Source organism: Callithrix jacchus, chromosome 8 (genome assembly GCF_049354715.1).
Source record: "Callithrix jacchus isolate 240 chromosome 8, calJac240_pri, whole genome shotgun sequence".
Lineage (NCBI taxonomy): Eukaryota > Metazoa > Chordata > Mammalia > Primates > Cebidae > Callithrix > Callithrix jacchus.
In genome coordinates this window covers 22255173-22277942 of record NC_133509.1, presented here as the reverse complement: position 1 = coordinate 22277942, position 22770 = coordinate 22255173, and the positions used below count along the sequence as shown (strand labels likewise).

Below are 22770 nucleotides of genomic sequence, written 5' to 3'. Positions count from 1 at the left end.
TCCACCTCCATAACCCCTCTACTTGGCAGGGGCCTAGGACAAGGCTTATCTCCTGGGAGGCACAAATGTTTGCTGAAGGAGTGAATGAACTCTATTTGCATTTTATCTCTGGCAATGTCTAAACCAAAGAAAATCACTCTTCTCTTCTCAGAAGAGGGAACATATTCAAATACCAAGAATTGCAGTTCCTGGTAAAACCTTTCAGCAACAACAACTGGAAACTCAGCAGAATCTCTGACTACTGAAAAGAGTGAAATGGGCCAAGATTTGAACAGCCATGGCTGAAGTTGCCCAGGGGACTGGAGTGGGAAGGGGAGAGATTCATGGCTATCTAAAGCTTAAGAACCACAAAATGCTTCTTTCTTACAAATCACATATATTTACATTGAGGATCTAGGATACACTAATCACAGTAGGAGCTGCTCAAATCAGCCTGAATGCTACCCAATCTGGGAGCCTCCCCACAACTGTTTGAGCCAATATTTCAGATTATAGATAAGTTGTTTCTGGCCAGACTGGCTTTGTAAAGTTTGCTCTAAAGAATGAAGTCATCTGTTATTACTGTCCTCCTCCCCAATATTCCCTTTGGAGTCAGGTACCATCCTGTGGCTCCTTAAAGAGGCTTCCCACTTTAATTCTCCATGAGGCTTCCAGGTTGGTCTGGGCTATGGGGAGAATCCTTCAACTTGGGGGTAGACAGGTGCTCCAACTCATAGTGCCCATTCTCAGGGGACTTGTGTGTGAGTTTTTCCTTCTGGCTCTTCTTGTGCTCCATAATCTGCTGGAGCTGGTGTCCAGCATATTCTGGCTTGGTGGTCAGCGGGCCAGCTGGCACAGCTACACCAAGGACATCTGACACCATGTAGGGGCGTAGCCAGCCCACCAAGGGAGTACTTCCGGGGCTGTAGTGGGTCTGCTTGTGGTAGAAGAGAAGTCCATCTACCTACAGGATGGGGGGAAAGCAGAGGAGCTGAGACTGCACCACAACACTCAAGCCTGGACGACAGAGTGAGACTCTGTCTCAAAAAAAGAAAAAGAAAAAAAAAAAAACAAAACATAAATAGCACTTTCCTGTTTACAGAGTGCTTTCCTGCCCACTATTTTACCCTTACCCATGAGAGTGTCTGAGAGATGGGGCTGCTCAGGCTCAGGAAGTTCTGAGGACCTCCTTAAAATACACAGAGAATAGGAAGCAGGAATTTGACTTGAACTCTGGTCTTCTGTCCCCAGATTCTATGGACTTTCCCCCACTTAGGGGTCTGTGTCACAGTGCATGAGCTCTGTGCATAGAATGAAGAGCAGAGGAACTGGACAGGCCCCTCCGAGGCAAAAGACTGCTGCGTACAGGGGAAACAGGCTGTCCAGAAACCCTGCCTCCCCGGCTATGGTTGGCTGCCTAAACCTCCCCCTAAATTGTGAGCTATGTTCTGGGAAACTCAGTTTTTCTGAACAGAAAGACCTCCTACAGTCCCATATTTTCTTTTCTATGATTCAGTGACTCATCTCCAAAAAGCATTTATTGTCACCGGGGCATAAATGTTATAAATAAATTCTTACCACCTTCTTTTTTTTTGTTTTGCTCAAGAGCTATGCTGGGATCTTACCACCTTCTTAATTGACTCCCAGAAATGCAGGCAACTCAGCATTTGCCATTTCCTCATTCGGGAAGCTGTGATCGTTTTACAAAATTATATCCAGTTTGGATATATATAATCTAAGCACTTTCAGAGGCTGAGGCAGGTGGATCACCAGGCAGGACTTTGAGACCAGCCTGACCAACATGGTGAAACCCTGCCTTTACTAAAAATACAAAAAGTAGCCAGGCATGGTGGCAAGCGCCTGTAATCCCAGCTATTCAGGAGGCTGAAGCAGGAGAATCACTTGAACCCGGGAGGTGGAGGTTGCAATGAGCTGACATCATGCCATTGTACTGTAGCCTGGGCGACAGAGTGAAATTCCGTCATAAAAAAATATTTATCTACCCAGTTCAAGCAAATGCTTGTGGTGACTAGGCAATTATTTTTTTTGAGATGGAGTTTCGCTCTTGTTGCCCAGGTTGGAGTGGAGTGCACTGACAAGATCTCAGCTCACTGCAATGCCCCTCTCTGGGCCTCAGTTTCTCCATCTGTAAAATGAGGGAGTTGGATGAGTTGTCCAGTAAGGGCCCTTTCAGTGCCAGCATTCTGACTTATCCAGCAGGGGTGGAGCTCAGGCTCTGAAGGGCAGCAAGTACATCCCTTCTCCAGAATCACTTGCAGTCCCTTTCTGATGCTTTGACACAGCACAATCAGGAGATATTTTAAGATTTTGTGTAACTAAGTTTCTCTGCAGCCTATCATCACATCAAGGCAATAAAGACAATGGTTTTGTTACCTCAAAAGGGAAATCCATAGATAGCACATCACACAGGCTTTCAGGAGTACAAGGGAAATTCTTTAGCCCCACAAATTTGAACTGAAATAGAAATTAGAACAAGGAATTAGTATATGTTGTAATTGATATTGGCCCAAGCAGTTGAAAATCTGTCAGATCGGGCATGGTGGCTCATGCCTGTAATCCCAGGACTTTGGGAGGCAGAGGCAGGCAGATCACCTGAGGTCACAGATGCCTGTTCACTTTACAAGCAGCCATGACAGCTAAACTAGGGACCTTGGTCTCAGCCTGGCCAACATGGTGAAACCCCTACAAAAAATACAGAAATTATCCAGGAGTGGAGTCCCAGCTACTTGGGAGGCTGAGGCAGGAAAATTGCTTGAACCCAGGAGGTGGAGGCTGCAGTGAGCTGAGATAGTGCCACTGCACTCCAGCCTGGGCAACAGAGCAAGACTCCATCTCTAAAAAAAAAGAAAAGAAAAAAAAAAATCTCTGTCAAAGAAGAAAAATTTGTAGTCCTAGCTATTTGAGAGGTTACTGAGGTAGGAGGATCGCTTGAGTCTGAGACTGTGGCTGCAGTGAGCTGAAATGGCACCATTGCACTCTAGCTTGGGGACAGAGCAAGACCCTGTCTCAAAAACCAAACCAAATCAAACCAAAACAAAAAAACAAAGAAGATAAGTTTTCAGTCTCATCCTTCTCTACCAATTCCCCCCTCCACTTTCTTTTTTTTTTTTTTTTGAGACGGAGTTTCCCTCTTGTTACCCAGGTTGGAGTGCAATGGTGCGATCTCGGCTCACCGCAACCTCCGCCTCCTGGGTTCAGGCAATTCTCCTGCCTCAGCCTCCCAAGTAGCTGGGATTACAGGCACGCGCCACCATGCCCAGCTAATTTTTTATATTTTTAGTAGAGACAGGGTTTCACCATGTTGACCAGGATGGTCTCGATCTCTTAACCTCGTGATCCCCCCGCCTCGGACTCCCAAAGTGCTGGGATTACAGGCTTGAGCCACCGCGCCCGGCCCTTCCCCCCTCCACTTTCTTAACTACTAGGTCAGTGGTTCCCAACCTTCCTTTAAAAAAAAAAAAAGGAGAGAGAGAAATAAGATCTAACCCTGTCACCCATGCTAAAGAGCAGTGGCACAATCACAGCTCACTGCATCCTCAAATTCAGTGAGGGATCCTCCCACCTCAGTTTCCCAAAATGCTGAGATTATAGGCATGAGCCACTGCACTCAGCCCCAACCTTCCTTTATCTACAAGAATCATCTGGGGAGCATTCATTCATTTATTGAGATGAAGTCTTGCTCTGTTATCCAGGCTGGAGTGCTGTGGCACAATCTTGGCTAACTGCAACCTCCACCTCCTAGGTTCAAGTACTTTTTCTGCCTCAGCCTCCTGAGTAGCTGGGACTACAGGCATATGCCACCACTCCTGGCTAATTTTTGAATTTTTAGTACAGACGGAGTTTCACCATATTGGCCAGGCTGGTCTCGAACTCCTGACCTCATGATCTACCCACCTTGGCCTCCCAAAGTGCTAGGATTACAGGTGTGAGCCACCATGCCTGGCCTGTTTGTTTATTTTTTGAAACGGAGTCTCGCACTGTTGCCTGGGCTGGAGTGCAATGGCGCCATTTTAGCTCGCTGCAACTTCTGACTCCTGGGGGTCCACGCAATTCTCCTGCCTCAGCCTCAAGAGTAACTGGGACTACAGGCGCATACCACCACACCCAGCTAATATTTTCTATTTTTAGTAGAGACAGGGTTTCACTATGTTAGCCAGACTGGTCTCAAACTCCTGACCTCGTGATCCACCTGCCTCAGCCTCCCAAAGTGCTGGGATTACAGCTGTGAACCACTGTGCCTGGCCTTTCATCTGAGGTGCTTTAAAAAATTACTGATGCTGGCTGAGTACGGTGGTTAACGCCTGTAATCCAAGAACTTTGGGAGGCCATCGTGGGCAGACCATGAAGTCAGGAGTTTGAGACCAGCCTGGCTAACACGGTGAAACCCTATCTCTACTAAAAATACAAAAATTAGCTGGGTGTGGTGGTGCACACCTGTAGTCCCAGCTATTTGGGAAGCTGAGGCAGGAGAATCACTTGAACCCAGGAGGGGGAGGTTGCAGTGAGCCGAGATGGTGCCACCGTATCCAGTCTACAGAGCGAGACTCCATCTCAAAGAAAACAAACAAAAACAAATGCATATTCTCAGGTCCCACCCTAGACCTAATGAATCAGAAACCCTACAGGTTAGTCTATGTTTTACCAGGCCTCCAGGTGCTGCTGATGCATACTGAAGTTTGAGAACCAAGGAACTCGAATTCTTTTTTTTTTGAGACGGAGTCTTGCTCTGTCGCCTGAGCTGGAGTATAGTGGTGTGATCTTGGCTCACTGCAACCTCTGCTTCCCAGGTTCAAGCAATTCTCCTGCCTCAGCCTCCTGAGAAGCTGGGATTACAGGACCACACCACCATGCCCAGCTAATTTTTGTATTTTTAGTAGAGATGGGGTTTTGCCATGTTGGCCAGTCTGGTCTTGAACCTCAAGTGATCTGCCCACCTCGGCCTCCCAAAGTGCTGGGATTCCAGCATGAGCCACCATGCCTGGACTATTTTTTTTATTTATTTTTTTGAGATGGAGTCTTAGTCACTCAGGCTGGAGTGCAGTGACGTGATCTCAGCTCCTTGCAATCTCCACCTCCCGAGTTCAAGTGATTCTCCTGCCTCAACCGCCTGAATAGCTGGGACTACAGGCACATGCTGCCACACCCAGCTAATTTTTTGTATTTTAGTAGAGCCAGGGTTTTACCATGTTGCCCAGGCTGGTCTTGAACTCCTGAGCTCAGGCAATCTGCCGGCCTCGGCCTCCCAAAGTGCTAGGATTATAGGTGTGAACCACCACACCCAGCAATTTTTTGTATTTTTAGTAGAGACAGGTTTTTACCATGTTGGCCAGGCTGGTCTCAAACTCCTGACCTCAAGTGATCCACCTACCTCAGCCTCCCAAAGTCCTGGGAATATATGCGTGAGCTACTGTGCCCGGCCTAGAATTCTAAATAGCATTATTAATAAAAGTAATTAGTAGCATTTTATACCAACCTTTCTTTTTTTTGAGATAGAGTCTTGCTCAGCTGCTTAGGCTGGAATGCAGCAGTGTGATCTCGGCTCACTAAAACCACCATCTCCCAGGTTCAAGCAATTCTCCCATCTCAACCTCCTGAGCAGCTGGGATTAAAGGCACCCGCCATCATGCTTGGCTAATTTTTGTATTTTAGTAGAGATGGGGTTTCACCATGTTGGCCAGGCTGGTCTTGAACTCCTGACCTCAGGTGATTTGCCTGCCTTGGCTTCCCACAGTGCTGGGATTACAGGCATGAGCCGCACCTGGCTATCAACCACTATTTATTGAGTGCCTACCCTGAGTGTTATGTTAGGAAGACTTGTATATTTATATCATTCAGTTCTTGTAACACCCTGTAAATTAGATATTATCCTGTTTTACAGATGAAAAAACTAAGGTTAAGTGAGATTATTAACTTAACCTGGTAAACTTTTTTTGTCTGCTTTTTAGTTACTATTACTTCAGTACGTTTTTGGGGAACAGGTAGTGTTTGGTTACATGAATAAGTTCTTTAATGGTGATTTCTGAGATGCGGTGCATCTATCACCCAAGCAGGGTACACTGTACACAATTATCCCTCACCCTTCCCCTGAGTTCCCACAGTCCATTGTACTATTCTTATGCCTTTGCATCCTCATAGCTTAGCTCCCAATTATGAGTGAGAACACAGGCTGTTAAACTAATAATAATTAAAGCCAAAAATGGAAGTCAGATCTGCATGACTGTTAAACTGATATGCTCCCTTTATACCATGCCGTCTCGAAAAAGATCATTTCATTCACAACGATCATATTTAGATAACGGACCAATCCACACCACTCCATACCACTCCCCATAAAGAACTCTGTGATCCTAACACCAGGTCTTACAGGATTTTTTTTTTTTTGAGATGAAGTCCCCCAGGCTAGAGCGCAATGGTGAAATCTTGGCTTACTGCAACATCCACCTTCCAGGTTCAAGTGATTATCCTGCCTTTGCGTCCTGAGTAGCTGGATTACAGATACCTGCCACCACCCGGATAATTTTTGTATTTTTAGTAGAGACGGGGTTTAACCATAGTGACCAGGCTGGTCTTGAACTCCTGACCTCAGGTAATCTGCCTGCCTTGGCCACCCGAAGTGCTAGGATTACAGGCATGAGCCATCTTGCCCGGCAGGCCTTACAGGATTGAGCTTGGTTTTCTCTCTCAGTCCTTCTTCTTCTGGTAACTTTGAATGCATCCAGTAGAATCGGAAATCAGTCTGCCACAGAGAAGAGAAATAGAAAGATGAAATACTTTCCATTTTAAACTGTAATATAAACATAAATACCCTTTTTTTGAGATGAAGTCTTGCTCTGTTGCCCAGACTGGAATGTAATTGTGTGATCTCGGCTCAATGCAACCTCCACCTTGCGGGTTCAAGTGACTTTCCTGTCTTAGCCTCCCAAGTAGCTGGGATTACAGGTGCCCGCCAACATGCCTGGCTAATTTTTGTATTTTTAGTAGAGACGAGTTTCACCATGTTGGTCAGGTGGATCTTGAACTCCTGACCTCAGGTGATCCGCCCACCTTAGCTTCCCAAAGTGCTGGGACTACAGGCTTGAGCCACTGCGCCAGGCCCCGGAAAGTATGTTCTACATTGAATTTATGTTCTGAGTTGTAGGCTTGGTTCTGCACTTGGGCAAGGTACTTAACCTGCGCTTCTTAGGATCTCAGCTTCCACATCTATATGGCAAGGACAGGCTGGGTACAGTGGTTCATGCCTGTAATCCCAGCACTTTGGTAGGCGGAGGTGGGAAGATCACTTGAGGTCAGGAGTTTGAGACAGCCTGGCCAACATGGTGAAACCCCATCTCTACTAAAAACAGAAAAATTAGTGAGGCGTGACAGCACGCACCTGTAATCCCAGCTACTCAGGAGGCTGAGACAGGAGAATTGCTTGAACCCAGGAGGCAGAGGTTGCAGTGAGCCCAGATCACACCATTGCACTCCAACCTGAGTGACAGAGGGAGACTCCATCTCAAATTAAAAAAAAAAGTTTAATAATAGTATTTACCTTACCTTAAGGGGGTGTTGTAAGGGATTCAGTGAGATAATGCACAAAGTACTTAGCAATGCAAATCATGATTGCTATTGTTTGAATGAGATGTATCTTAGAATTCTGTGTACCATACCTAGCAGGTTTTGGAAACCTAGTGTGGGGGAAACCTATAGAAAAGCAGCAGCCTATGGAGACAGCCTGCATGAAGATCACGGCAGACCTGTTCACACATCAGCCTTGGCCCCATAGCTTCAGGTTAGCAGGTCTGAGAAAGTGCATTTCTACAACTTTCTGATATGCCTGGTCTGGAAACTACACATTGAGAACCACTATAATACACTAATTGATAGGGAGCAAAGGAAGTCCAAAATCCCCCATTATACAACTGGGACAATGATAGGGAGAATTGTTGTTAACAGGGATGGAGGCCTGTGGGGCTGACTCAGCCTCACCTGATGACTGCTGCTGTCACCTGTTAAGAATCACCAATGGTAGGGAGCCACTGTGGCTCAGGTCAGTTGTCCTGGCACTTCAGGAGGCAAGGCTACATGTTCGAGGCCAGCCTGGTCAACATAAAAACCCCTCATCCATTAAAAAAAAAAAAATCACCAACAGTAAAATGTTGGGGGTATGGTGAAACTAAAGGGGAGAATATTGCGGCCTCTCCTCACTTGGAAAGTCTCCTCTTAGAGCTAACTCTGAGATTTGAGGTTCTGGGTCACACCAAGGAGGTCCTGCCATTTTCAGGGGCAGCATATGTTTGGTGAAGGAGTGGAGGTTGCAGGAGTCTACCAGATGGTGACTTACATTTCGTCTTCTCTTCCTGGGGCTGCCCTAAGAAGGTGGCATCCCCACCCCCTTGCCCTATAATCTTCACTGCCAGAAATCCTCCCATCCTCTGGGGAGAGATAAGGGGGCGGGGGCGGCTGCTACCAAGTCCCAGCCTACACCCCTGCCGTTTCTCTCTTCCCTCTTCTCAAGAACTGCATGTTTCTTAGTTCCTCCTATTTCTCTTTTAAAACTAAGCTAATTTAAACATGCTCAAAGATGCAAGGAGCATTAGATAATGTTCTTGATATACCACATCCTATACACACCAAGAAGTTGGTCATGCTGATCCGCTTTCCCAGGAGAAGAGAAGAAGACAGGAAGAATCACAAGGGGAGGATCCATCCCTACCTGGCAATCATAAAAAGGGTGTCCCCGCCAGCACATCACATCCAGAACGTAGTAGGTCTGGTTTACCTCACTGTAAATGCAATCTAGAATGGTGTAGTCTGGGGACACAAAGCAGAAAGTCAGCACAAAGTTCTTCTTCCAACTAGGTTCCCACCACCACAACCTAGGGAGGCCCATCCTAGATGCTCGGGTCCAACAATCCCCAGTGCTTGCAGCAGTCTCTGGCACTAAGGACTAAGGATTCACTGGGGAGAGAATCCTGTCTGGCTGCCAGCTACAGCTTCATGGTGACTCGGGTAAGACAGCACAAGACGGATCAAGGCCAAGTGAGAAATCTGAAGTTATAGATAAACTGGCACATTTACTCAACTCAGCGGTTTAAAAGCAAGTCATCTGCCATTTTAGTTTACAACTGCCTTTTGAGTTCCTATCATAGGCACTTTGTTATGTGGGGAATATTAACTATAAGTATTCCCTGTTTTTAAGGAAGTTACCATCTGGTTAAGGGAATAGGATGATCACAGAGGAAAGAGAGAAGAGCTGAATCATAGAGCTCATACTAAGAGCAACAGGAGCTCCAGAAAGAAAAGGCTGGAATAGCAGGAAATGCTTCAAGGGAGAGACACGATATAAATAGAGTCTTCTGGGACCAGGAGGATTTAAACAACAGAGGGGAGAGGGGAGAAGGGAGGGCGTTTCAGACCCAAGTACTGATGTGGCATGAGCAGAGGCCCAGAGGCTGAATGAATGGGGCATATGTGGGGAGGCAAGTCAGCCGAACAGAAGGTAGGTACAAGGATTAGGGTAAAGACACGGGATGGGTGGGACAAAGCCTGCATGTGAAAAGTACTAAACGAAAAGAGAGAAGTAAGAGCTAGGCCAGGTGCAGTGGCTCACGCCTGTAGTCCCAAAACTTTGGGAGGCCGAGGCAGGCAGATGGCTTGAGCCCAGGAGTTCCAGACTAGCCTGGGCGACATGGCAAAATCCCATCTCTACCAAAAATACAGCTGGCCATGGTGGCACACTCCTGTAGTCCCAGTTAATCAGGAAGCTGAGGTGGGAGGCTCACTCGAGCCTGAGAGGTAAAGGTTACAGTGAGCTGTGATTGTGCCCCTGAACCCCAGAGCCTGGGTCACAGAATGAGACTGCACCAAAAAAAAAAAAAAAAAAAAAAAGAGAAAGAAGTCTGGACTCAGTACAGAGAACATGAGGAACAATACCCAAGGAGCCTGAGAAGGTAGAGAAGAAAGCAAGCCCAGCTCTGACAATTCCTTGCTGAATAACCGTGGGTAAGTTATTTCTCCTGCAGGACCTTAGTCTACTTAGCTGGGCCCAGTAGGGAGGAAGAAGGTAAGGTTGCAACAATGAGAAAGGAGAAAAGGGAGTTTGGCAGGGAAGCCCCAGCATCAGCTGACTCTACCATTATTCTTGGCATTCTCTCACGGACCTTTCCCCCCAAATCTGTATCTGTTGTCCTATAATAGAAGTCCAAAGGCATGTTGATCTTAATTGAGGAATTTATGGCCCATCAGGCCTCATGGGGCTGCATTTATTCTGCAACTGAGAAGGCCTGTCCTTGAAGGGGAGGTACTTGGTCCAGGGGCCAGGGTGGTGTCTATATGTAGTTTCAAAGATAAGCTTTCAGGCTGGATACGGTGGCTCAAGCCTGTAACCCCAGCAATTTGGGAGGCGAAGGCGGGTGGATCACTTTGAGGCCAGGAGTTCGAGACCAGCCTGGCCAACATGGTGAAACCCAGTCTCTACTAAAAATACAAAAATTGCTGGGCATAATAGTGCATGCCTATAATCCCAGCTACTCGGGATGCTGGGACAGGAGAATCGCCTGAACCTGGGCGGCAGAGGTTTCGGTGAGCCAAGAATGCACTACTGCTCTCCAGCTTGGGTGACAAAGTGAGACTCCATCTCAAAAAACAAACAAAGATAAGATATCATAGTGGGTCTTTAAAGCAAATTACACGGCCCTTTACTGATTAATACATAGATATTCTATGTAGGCACCTTTTGCTGTTGAGTTTCGCCTGTTGCCTCCTGGCAGAAGGGAAGGAAACCTGTTGACACAGTAGCCACTCTTGGTGTAGGCACTGGTAGAACCCTGTGTGGAGAGAAAGTTATCATTCTCATTAGATCACAGGGTCTCCTCGCCCTCATACTTCCTCACTCTGCATGGATGTCACCAGACCAAAGATGGCTCTCAACAAACCATCCTGCAGGAAAGCGTTTTAAGCTCCACTACGGGCACGGCTGCTGTGGCAGATAAGGTAAATGGAGCGCAGAGAATCCCTCCCGCTACAGACCAGGCCTACTGGCATGGGGGCAGGCAGCTACTCACCCTGGAGGCTACGATAAGGGCTCTTTTTCCAACAGGGCACACGACCACAATCCATTCCTGTCCCAAATCTGAAGGGACATCAATTAACCACTCAGAGAGCATCAACTGGAAATGCAAAAAATAGTGTTAAAGACCAGCAGGGGTGTGCTACTCAAATGTCTGCAATGGCAAGGCATTCATATCCTGTGTGTATATTAAAACCTGAGTGAAAGAATGAGGGCAGAAAAGGCCGAAAGTGGTACCTCCACCCCATGTGCTCTAGGGAATTGGTTGTGTCTCCGCACAACTGACAGGATGGGGGCCACTGACTGTGAAGTCCGGCTTCACTCCTCCATCTCCACCTGTACCCACAGCACGCTTACTGCCTCACCTCCCGGGTCGGGGTGAACCCTCTTCCTTTCCTTACTTTGCCCACCTCCTCTTATCATCATTACTATTACGTTCCACGGCCACAACTCAGATGAATGAGATCCCTGTCCTTAAGATGCTCTTAGACTAGACCAGCACTTCCCAAACTGATGCTCCCAATACTGTACTAAAGGATATTAGGAAATCTGCCTTAGAAAACAAAACAACACCAAATCAAACAAACAAACACAGTAATGTGGTGAAATTGAGAAGACAAACTCTTCCACTCACAGTCTCTTCCATCTGTAAAGACTTTGTCCCATCAACTAATCCCTCCCATTGAATCTTTTATTTCTTCTTCCCTTTAGATACTCACCCTCAATCTTAAAAAACAAGACAAGGCCAGGCACAGTGGCTCATGCCTGTAATCTCAGCACTTTAGGAGGCTGAGGCAGGCAGATCATGAGGTCAAGAGATCAAGACCATCCTGGCCAACATGGTGAAACCCTGTCTCTATTAAAAATACAAAAATTAGCTGGGTGTGATGGCATGCACCTGTAGTTCTAGCTACTTGGGAGATTGAGGCAGGAGAATTGCTTGAACCCTGGAGGCGGAGATTACAGTGAGCCGAGATTGTGTCACTGCACTCCAGACTGGGGACAGAGCGAAACTCTGCCTTAAAAAAAAGTAAAAACAAAAAGACAAAAATAAAACCTTTTTGTCACTCGGCATTTCTGTTGGGCTACTCCACTTTCTCCTAGTTTAAAAAACTACTTAATACTTCTTGATGCTGCCTTCCTGCTCACTCTGACAGCTTCAGTCCAGATTTGCTACCCCACAGCCCTACTAAAGGCCCTCAGTGATCTCTTCCTTTTTATTTTTGAGATGGAGTCTCATTCTGTTGCCCAAGCTGGAGTGCAGTGGCGTAATCTCAGCTCACTGCAACCTCCACCTCCCAGGTTCAAGCGATCCTCCATCTCAGACTCCCGAGTAGCCAGGACTATAGGCATGTGCCACTACACCTAGCTCATTTTTTATCTCATCTATGTCTATAGCTTCACTTGTTACTTCTAAGAGGATGCCTCCTAAGGCTCCTCCTTCATCTCCAGACTTCTTTCCTCCACACCTAACCATATTGCTGGATGTCTGCTTGGCATCTCTTTCTCTGATTGTCTCCTCTGTACCTAAAACTCAGTATACCCAGAATGGAATTCACTACCTTCTGTTGCCTAAGTACTTCCACCCCTGAAACACCTACCCTTCCCTTCTGCATCTCATAACCTTGATAATGGCATCACCACTCTGTTACTGAATCTTAGATTTTAAGCATAATCAAGACAAATTAGACTACATCACAAAATTTTAAAGTTCTGTGCTACCAAAAATATCACAAAAGGCAAAAAGACAACCCACAGAATGAAAGAAAATATGTGCAAATCATGTATCTGATAAGGGAACTTGTATCTAGAATATATTAAAAACTCTTATAATTCTGTAAGAAACAGACAAATAACTCAATTTAAAAATGGGCAAAGGATTTGAATAGACATTTTTCCAAAGAAGATATACAAATGAACAGCTGGGGCTGGTGGCTCACGCCTGTAATCCCAGCACTTTGAGAGGCTTAGGTGGGTGGATCATCTGAGGTTGGGAGTTCAAGACCAGCCTGACCAACATGGAAAAACCCCTTCTCTACTAAAAATACAAAATTAGCCGAGTATGGTGGCGCATGCCTATAATCCTGGCTACTTGGGAGGCTGAGGCAGGAGAATCACTTAAACCCAGGAGGTGGAGGTTGTAGAGCTAAGATCACGCCACCACACTCCAGCCTGGGCAACAAGAGCAAAACTGTCTCAAAAAAAAAAAAAAAAAAAAAAAGCTATACAAATGACCAATAAGCACAAGAAAAGATGTTTAACATCATTAGTCACTAGGGAAATACAAATCAAAACCACAAGAAACCACTTCAGACCCACTAGCACGGCTAAACTTTAAAGGATGGACAATAGCAAGTGTTGGCAAAGCTGTGGAGAAACTGGAACACTTACATGTTGCTGGTGGGAATGTTAAGTAGTGGAGTCACTTTGGTGAACAGTCTAGCACCTCCTCAAAAGGTTCAACAGTTATCCTATGACCCAGCAATTCCACTTCTAGGTATATACTTATGAGAAATGAAAACATAGGTTCACACAAAACTTACTAGTATATGAATGTTAATAATGGCATTATTTGGCCGGGTGTGGTGGCTCACGCCTGTAATCCCAGCACTTTGGGAGGCCAAGGCAGGTGGATCAGCTCAGGTCAGGAGTTTGAGACCAGCCTGGCCATCATGGTGAAACCCCATCTCCACTAAAAAAACAAAAATTAGCCCAGTGTGGGGGCATATCCCTGTAGTCCCAGCTACTAGGGACGCTGAGAGGGGAGGATCACTTGAACTCGGAGATGGAGGCTGCAGTGAGCCAAGAACATGCCACTGCACTCCAGCTTGGGTGACAGTGAGACTCCATCTCAAAAAAATAAATAAATAAAATTAATTTAAATTTAATTTAATTTCAAATTTAAATTTAAAAATAATTTAATTTCAAATTTAAATTAATTTAAAAATAAAATTAAAATGGCATTATTCCTAATAGCCAAAAAGTGGAAGCAACTCAAATTGCCATAAACTGAAGAATGAATAAACAAAATGTAGTCTATCCGTGGAATATTATTTAGCAATAAAAATGAGTGAAGTACTGATACACGGACGAACCTTGAAAAGCTCACACCAAGAAGCAAGTCACAAAGGTCCATATAGTATATGATTTCCTTTCCATGAAATGTGCAGAATAAGCACAGAAAGTAGCTTAGTGATCAGGGGCTACAGGGAAGATGGAGAGTGACACTAAGCAGCACGAGGTTTCTTTTGGAGGTAAGGAAAATGTTCTAGAATTAAATAGTGGTGATGGCTGCACAGTCTCGTGACTACATTAAAAAAACCCAAACAAACTGTATAATATAAATAGGCAAATTGTGTGGTACGTGAATTATATCTCAATATAACTAAAAAATAATAGTAGCAGCTAATACTTGTGAGGCACTTACAGGCTCTGGGCTAGGTATTTAAGGCACATTATTTTATTTAATCCTTCTACCAATTTTTTTATTATTATTTTTTAACCACCAAAGTTTTAGTGTTTAATAATGAACAGCACAACTGACCAAGGTCCAAGATGTGAAGATACCATGTTCAAGAAACTGGGGGGCAAATCACTCTATAAACTAACTATATAGTATGTGATAAGAATGCACACGTTATAATATAAAACCTGTCTACACATAGTAGTTAGCTGCAAAAAGCCATTCCATTTTCTCTTGGCTTGGAAGAATGGTGTTCCAGATTCCAGTATAAATTATTAGCAACCTTCAGCTCTTTCGTGTGGCAGGTATCTTGTTTTCACCTTCCAGCTCTTCCACCCCAGCCTGTGTCATGAGGTCTGCGATATTCTTCTCCAGATCATCAATGAAACTACTCATATCATCGATTCTCCCAATGATCTGGTCAGACATGGTCTGAAATTTATCTTGCATCTGCTGCAGCAGTGTCTGCACCACCGAGGTGAGGTCCTGCACGGTCTTGGGGTCAGTCTCAGCCATCTCCCCGACGCCCAGCTTGGCGGTGATATGTCAGACAGTCCCCTTCTACCAATTTTTAAGTACTATTACTATCCCCTGTTTTACAGATGAGAAACCAGAGACTTAGAGTGGTTACATACCTTGCTTACGGTCAATACAGAGCCTAGCTTTAAGATCAGATCTATGTGACCTCAAAGCTTACAGCCTCGACCACTTCTCATACTGCCTCTCATATTCAGTCCACTGCTAAGTTCTTCCATTCTATCTGGCAACATTTCCTTTTTATTCATTTCATTTGTTTTTTATAGAGATGGGGTCTTCCTATATTGCCCAGGCTGGTCTCGAACTCCTGGCCTCAATCAATCCTCCTGCTTTGGCCTCCCAAAGTGCTGTGATTATAAGTGTGAGCAACTGCGTCTGGCCTCCCTGCACATATATATATATATTCTGAGATGGAGGCTAGTTTTGTCTCCCAGGCTCGAATGCAGTGGTGTAATCTCAGCTCACTGCAGCCGCCATCTCCCAGGTTCAAGCCATTCTGTGCCTCAGCATCCTGAGTAGCTGGGATTACAGGTGCCCACCACACCTGGCTAATATTTGCATTTTTAGGAGATGAGGTTTCACCATGTTGGCCAGGCTGGTCTCAAACTCCTGGCCCCAGCCTCCCAAAATGGTGGGATTACAAGGGTGAGCCACCACATCTGGCCCCTGCACATATTTCTGAGGCCCTTTACATCTTTTCTGCCATACTCCTTCCCCCAATTCTAGGCCAATCCACCCTAACTGGCCTGCAAACTGCTTCCAAGCACACCATACACACCTTTCCTGCTTCTGGGCCTCATGCTCAGCCTGTTGTTCCCACTGCCCGGAATGCCCTAGAATGTGCTGTACTCTGTCTATTAACGTGCTACCCACCCTTCAAGACTGCCTCTTCCTTCACCAATCCTTCTCTGCACGTCTATTAATGTCCTACCCACCCGTCACGAATGCCTCTTCCTTCACCAACCCTTCTCTGATTTCACACCCACTCCCACCCTGGTTGGAAGGAATCACGCTTTTTTATAGCACAAATCATTTTCTACACCTATTCTAGGAGTACAGGGGCTATTTCCAGTTCACGTCTATCTTCCCATGTAATACCCTAGCTTAACACAGAGCAGGTCTTTCAATAATGCTTACTGAACAAAATTGAATTGTACTTTGTCACAGAGAATTCTTTTTTTTTTGAAGCAGAGTTTTGCTCTGTCACCCATGCTGAAGTGCAGTGGCACAATCTTGGCTCACTGCAACCTCTGCCTCCCGGGTTCAAGTGATTCTCCTGCCTCAGCCTCCTAAGTAGCTGGGATTACAGGTACCCACCACCAAGCCCAGCTAATTTTTGTATTTTTAGTAGAGACGGGGTTTCACCACGTTGGCGAGGCTGGTCTCGAACTCCCGACCTTGTGATCCACCTGCTTCAGCCTTCCAAAGTTCTGGGATTATAGGCGTGAGCTACCGCCCCCAGAGAACATCTGATCTGTACTGTATTTGAGGTAGAGAAAGGTGCTATGGGAGTGCATCCAAAAACTATATTGTAGTTTTTGTTTTTAAGAAATGGGGTCTCAATAGGCACAGTGGCTCATGCCTGTAATCCCAGCACTTTGGGAGGCCAAGGTGGGTGCATCAGCTGAGGTCAGGAGTACGAGATCATCCTGGCCAACATGGTGAAACCCTGTCAACCTTGTCTCTACTAAAAGTACAAAAATTAGCTGGGCGTGGTGGCAGGCACCTGTAATACCAGCTACTCAGGAGACAGAGGTAGGAGAATTGCTTGAACCCAGGAAGCGGAGATTTCAGTAAACCAAGATTGCACCACTGCACTCTAGCCTGGGCAATAAGAGAGAAATTCAGTCTCAAAAAAAAAAAAAAGAGATGGGGTCTCACTATGTTGGCCAGGTTAGTCTTGAACTCCTGGCTTCAACAATCCTCCCACCTTGGCCTCCCAAAGTGCTGGGATTACTGTTATGAGCCACCACACTCTGCCCCAGGAACCATAATCTAAAGGCAGGGGAGAATTCTGAGATGACAAGACACAGGTTCTAGACACAAGTATATGATAGCAGGGTAGAGCCCTTCCTCAGCTTGGACCCACACCCTGCTTTCTGGAATACCTGAGCTACCTGGAACACAAGAACAGTCTCTCTCCACGCCTCTTTCCCTGTGGCACCACAGCCATGTTGGTTTCCTCTCTGGATCTAAAAGGGCACTGAGTCAGGTTGATTATAGTGATCTGTTGTTCCATGGCCTGAACCTCACCTTGACCAACTAGCTGGTCTGGGGTGGCTGGGCAGGCTCACTTTATACAAGGGCAGCTGAACTTCCCACCTGCCACCACCTGTGTGAAATTTCAAGACTGGCCTCATAGTACACTGTCTGGGAAAGATTCTACCACCCAGGGAAGTGGAAGGAGCTAGTGGTAGGCTGGGCAGGCCCAATCCAGAACAGTTGTGCAATGACAACTAAAAAAATGACAAGGACATGGAGTCTGTTACTGTATCAATAGCTCAGGGGCTTTCTGCAGTGGGCTGGCAGCCTTTGGTAACAGCATGGGCTAGCGGTTCCCAAACCCCACTACCCACAGACTCCATCAGTGATTCCTAGTCAGTCACAGCACCCTAAGCCTCTCTCCTTACATCCCATACGCTCTGCGTACATCAGCACGTTCTTTGCAGTTCCTGTTCCTTTTTCCTGCCTCATTCTCCTCTCTTTATGACAGCATTGATTTCAGTGGGCTTTGTCTACATAGAAAACAGAGTGAGATTAGCTGGGTCTAACCTTCTCCGGACCACTTACTTGATTAGCATAGCGTTTTGGTAACTTCTTGACATTGTCAATGTCCATTTCTTCATCATCTTTCTTCTCTTCCTCCTCACTCTCCATCCCTGTCCAGTCATCTTCAGCCAGTCTTCTGGCATGGTTCACATAATCCAGTCGTTTGCTGGAAGGAAAAAAGGCATAAGGACAGATCTTTTTTTTTTTTTTGAGACAGGTTCTCCCTCTGTTGTCCAGGCTGGAGTGGTGCAATCTCAGCTCACTGCAGCCTTGACCTCTTGGGCTCAAGTGATCTTCCCATCTCAGCTTCCAGAGTAGTTGGGACTACAGGCACACACCACCATGCCTGGCTAATTTTTGCAGTTTTTGTAGAGATGGGGTTTCACCATGTTGCCCAGTCTGGTCTCAAACTCCTGGCCTCAAGTGATCTGCCTGCTTCAGCCTCCCAAAGTGCTGCGATTACGAGACATGAGCCACCATGTTTGGCCAGGGCAGGTCTTTATGTCTTCTAGGAAGATGCCCTACAATGTGAAACATTTTATACAAAAGCTCCAAATTTAGGAGCAACTTGGGGATTCTAGTGGAAGTAAGAAATGATGGAATCTAGGGCCGGGTGCAGTGGCTCACGCCTATAATCCCAGCACTTTGGGAGGCTGAAGCAGGTGGATCGCAAGGTCAAGAGATCAAGACCTTCCTGGCCAACATGGTGAAACCCCGTCTCCAAAAAAAAAAAAAAAAATAGAAATGATGGAATCTCCTTTGCAAGGCTAACCAGTGACTGCCTCCTCAAAAATCCTAAGTAGGGAAACCCCCTCTGAATACACTGAGCCTTCCTCAGAGTTTCCTAAAATAGCTAAAGAAATTTTCAAGGTTCACTAGCTGGAAAGGCTGATCTCACTCCTATCCCATCCCACCCTAGATGGGAGCTGACACCTTCCTGCCTAACAGACACCTCATCCAAAGACCCCAGGGGTGGAAGAGGAGAGCCACTAAGATGCAGTGAGAAGTCTAAAGCAAGGACAGCTTCTGGAAATTTCTGCTTTATATACCTTTTTTTTTTTTTTTTCCTGAGATGGAGTCTTGCTCTCTCACCCAGGCTGGAGAAAACTGGCGCTATCTCAGCTCATTGCAACCTCTGCCTCCCAGGTTCAAGCGATTCTCCAGCCTCAGCCTCCCGCATACCTGAGACTATAGGTGTGTGCTACCATGCCCAGCTAATTTTTTGTATTTTTAGTAGAGACAGGGTTTCACCATGTTAGCCAGGATGGTCTCAATCTCCTGATCTCAGGATCTGCCCACCTTGGCCTCCCAAAGTGCTAGGATTATAGGCATGAGCCATCACGCCCAGCCCACACTTTTTTGTTTTTAAAGAGAACTTTTTTTTTTGTAGGGACTATAGGTGTATGCCACTGTGCCTAGCTTAAACAGCTTTCTGAAAAGCCAAGCCTTTCTCCAGTTCCTGTCTAACTTTCAAAAAAGGCCCCTCAGTTTACAATTTAATATATTTTAATTTATTGTTTCCCTTTATCATTATCTTGTTTTAAAACAACATATGCTATGAAATTTGGGAAACTGAAAACGAAAAACAAAAGAATCTTTTGGAACCTAATTGGTTTCAAAGTGATTTGGAAATATCACATAACCTCCCACACTTGATTTCTTCAGTGCTAAGGCAGGAATTCAACCACTGAGGCAGTGAAACAACATAGCCGGTATCTCTTAAACACATACATGTTCATGCTCATTCTAAAAAGACACACACCAGAGAGAACACATGAAAGCAAATGTAATCCCAGCACCTTGGGAGGCCGAGGTGGGCAGATCACGAGGTCAAGAGATCAAGACCATCCTGACCAACATGGTGAAATCTTGTCTCTACTAAAAATACAAAAATTAGCTGGACATGGTGGTGTGCACCTGTAGTCCCAGCTACTCGGGAGGCTAAGGCAGGAGAATCGCTGGAACCTAGGAGGCGGAGGTTGCAGTGAGCCGAGATCATGTCACTGGACTCCAGCCTGGTGACAGAACCAGACTCCGTCTCAAAAAAAAAAAAAAAAAAAAAGAAAGCAAGATGATCTTTTATTTTGAGAATAAAAGAGAGCTGGAATATCTGTACATGTGTGAAAGAAAGTCTGTCTGTGGTTATTTCCTGAGCATTGTTTATAATCACAAGAGAAGAAAACTGCCCAGATGCCCATCAGGAGGGACTGGCTAGGCAGCATTATCAAGTATGCACTCCATGGAACATCTGGCACCATGGAAAAGGAATCATGTGGTGCTTTATGAACTGATATGGAATTTCTCCCCCAAACACCACTAAATACATGTGCAAAACAGTATAGAGTATATGGCTACTTGTGTTAAAAAAAAAAAGGCCAGGCACAGTGGCTCCTGCCTGTAATCCCAGCCCTTTGCGAGGGCAAATCGGCTAGACCACTTGAGCTCAGGAATTCAAGACCAGCTTCGGTAACATAGTGAGATTCTGTCTCTACCAAAAATACAAGAATTAGCTGGGTGTGGTGGCACGTGCCAGCGGTCCCAGCTACTTGGGGGGCTGAGGTTGCAGTGAGCCGAGATCATGCCACTGTACTCAGCCTGGGTGACAGATTAAGATCATGTCCCCTCTGCCAAAAAAAAAGCTTTTTCTACACATGCAACCACACACACTTGCTCAGAGGTACATAGAACATCTTTGGAAGGGCCGGGCGTATCTGTAATCCCAGAACTTTGGGAGGTCAAGGTGGGAGGATCACTTGAGCCTAGGAGTTCAAGATCAGCCTGAGCAACACAGGGAGACCCTGTCCCTAACAAATATAAAAAAATTAGCCCAATGCTATGGAGTGTGCCTGTAGTCCCAGCTTTTTGGGAGGCTGAGGTGGGAGGATCACTTGAGCTTGGGAGGTTAAGGCTGCAGTAAGCCAGAATCTGCACACTCCAGCCTGGACAACAGAGTGACACCCTGTATAATACACTCACACACACACACACACACACACACATTATATATATTTGGAAGCATACACAAGAAACTAATAATACAGGAGAGGAACTGTATAGCTAGGGGACAGAACTGGGAAGACTTCACCATATACTCTTCTATTTCTTTTTATTTATTTTTTTGAGATGGAATCTCACTCTGTTACCCAGGCTGGAGTGCAATGGTGCGATCTCAGCTCACTGCAACCTCCACCTCCCAGGTTCAAGTGATTCTCCTGTCCAAGCTTCCCAAGTAACTGCAACTACATGCTGGGCTAATTTTTGTATTTTTTGTAGAGACAGGGTTTTGTCATGTTGGTCAGGCTGGTCATGAACTCCTGACCTCAGGTGACTCAGCCACCCAAAGTGCTGGATTACAGGCATGAGCCACTGTGCCTGGCCTCTTCTTTACATTTAAAAATTTCAACCTTATGACTGTATTAGCTATTCGAAAATAACTAATGACATTTTTTAAAATGGGGAGAGGAAGAATCATCTGGGAATGTATTCTGCAAGCCACCCAGAGTCACAGGGAACCATCTCCACCAAACACATCCAGTGATGCAACACTGGGCAAAATGCAGACTGTATGGAAACGATGCAGCTGTTAGTCGTTACTTCTGATCCCTTATTCCTTAATTTATGACCCAGAAGAGGCCCAGGCTGCACTGGGAATATAAGGATCAGCCCTGCCTTTGGAGCAGCTCAGCCTCAAACACACTTATTCTGCTCTCTTTCCCTGTCTGCACATCTTGGCACTTAGAATTAAGTGTATGGAAGACATTTCCTCAGATTCCCTTAGGAATTATCTGTCTTCAACTCCCAAGAGTGCCACAGAAACATGTGGGCTGAAGGCAGATGGGAAGATTACAGCAATACCAGCATTCAGAGTGCAGAAGCCACACACAAGCATCCCAGGGAATGTGGGGAGTGAAAGTCTGGGTGTGGCTTTCACAAGCTCCTAAACCACAGGGCTCAGTACTGCTGCCAGGAAAAAAAGAAAAACTTAACCAAATAATTGATATTTTGCTTTCAAACCTTGGTCCTCCCTACTTCCTCATCTTTTCCTAAGCTCTGAGTATAAAAGAAAAACCTACCTCTGCCAGGATTTACCCCTCCCAACCTTGTGGGCAAGAAGATAGCCTACAAAGGGTCTACTTTGAAGGGGACTCTGTAGACAAGCCTAGAGCCTCCTGAATGGTTCGCAGCTCCTAGCCCAGAGAATGAAGCCAAGGAGTTAAAGCTGCCTTACGATTTCTGCAGTTCCAGTAACCTCTGGCGGCGCTCACTCTGCTCCAAGGAACTGTACTTGGACTTGTACTGGGACAGGCGGGGATGTGGGGCAGCTGTGCTGTTCAGATCTTGAGACACAGAAAAGCTACTAGCCAGGGCTCGACTCAACTCTTCCATCTTCCCTACAAAGAAAAATGAAAGAAAACAGTTCATTCATTTCATATCATCTGTCCACAGGCATTTATGCAGTTATGATATATGATGGCCACATTCCTCAAAAAAACCTTAATGCAAAATCACAATTGTTTCCATGAGAAAAGGAAGTTAAAGGCTAAATGAGTCATATATTAGCAATAACATTATTTTCCTACAGATATTTTACTGATTTTTTTTTTTTTGAGACGGAGTTTCACTCTCGTTACCCAGGCTGGAGTGCAATGGCGCGATCTTGGCTCACCACAACCTCCGCCTCCTGGGTTCAGGCAATTCTCCTGCCTCAGCCTCCTGAGTAGCTGGGATTACAGGCACATGCCACCATGCCCAGCTAATTTTTTGTATTTTTAGTAGAGACGGGGTTTCACCATGTTGATCAGGATAGTCTCGATCTCTTGACCTCGTGATCCACCTGCCTTGGCCTCCCAAAGTGCTGGGATTACAGGCTTGAGCCACCGCGCCCGGCGTTTTTTTTATTTTTATTTTTATTTTTTTTGAGACAGGGTCTCTCTTTGTCATCCAGGCTGGA

General features: G+C 45.7%; 1 protein-coding gene and 1 pseudogene across 6 annotated transcripts in view; both read right to left on the bottom strand.

Annotated features, from left to right (window-relative positions):
* Positions 1–359: 359 nt before the first annotated feature.
* The window catches only part of SNUPN (snurportin 1), a 35533-nt gene continuing 13122 nt past the window's right edge, over positions 360–22770 (bottom strand). For 4 of the 5 annotated variants that reach the window (XM_054240487.2, XM_035261876.3, XM_035261875.3 and 1 more), the window contains exons 2-9: positions 22048–22210; positions 17841–17985; positions 11046–11150; positions 10715–10808; positions 8696–8793; positions 6659–6736; positions 2374–2454; positions 360–943 (exon numbers count right to left, since the gene is read on the bottom strand). In XM_054240487.2, the coding sequence (XP_054096462.1) occupies positions 632–943; positions 2374–2454; positions 6659–6736; positions 8696–8793; positions 10715–10808; positions 11046–11150; positions 17841–17985; positions 22048–22205 (1071 nt within the window). In that variant the 5' untranslated portion in view covers positions 22206–22210 and the 3' untranslated portion in view covers positions 360–631. Of the gene's footprint in view, positions 1017–2373; positions 2455–6658; positions 6737–8695; positions 8794–10714; positions 10809–11045; positions 11151–17840; positions 17986–22047; positions 22211–22770 lie in introns of all 5 variants that reach the window. The other variant, XM_054240488.2, reaches the window with a different exon arrangement.
* Positions 14556–15031, bottom strand: LOC103795577 (heat shock factor-binding protein 1 pseudogene; annotated as a pseudogene). Its single transcript, XR_013520837.1, has one exon. The product of XR_013520837.1 is annotated as a heat shock factor-binding protein 1 pseudogene (transcript).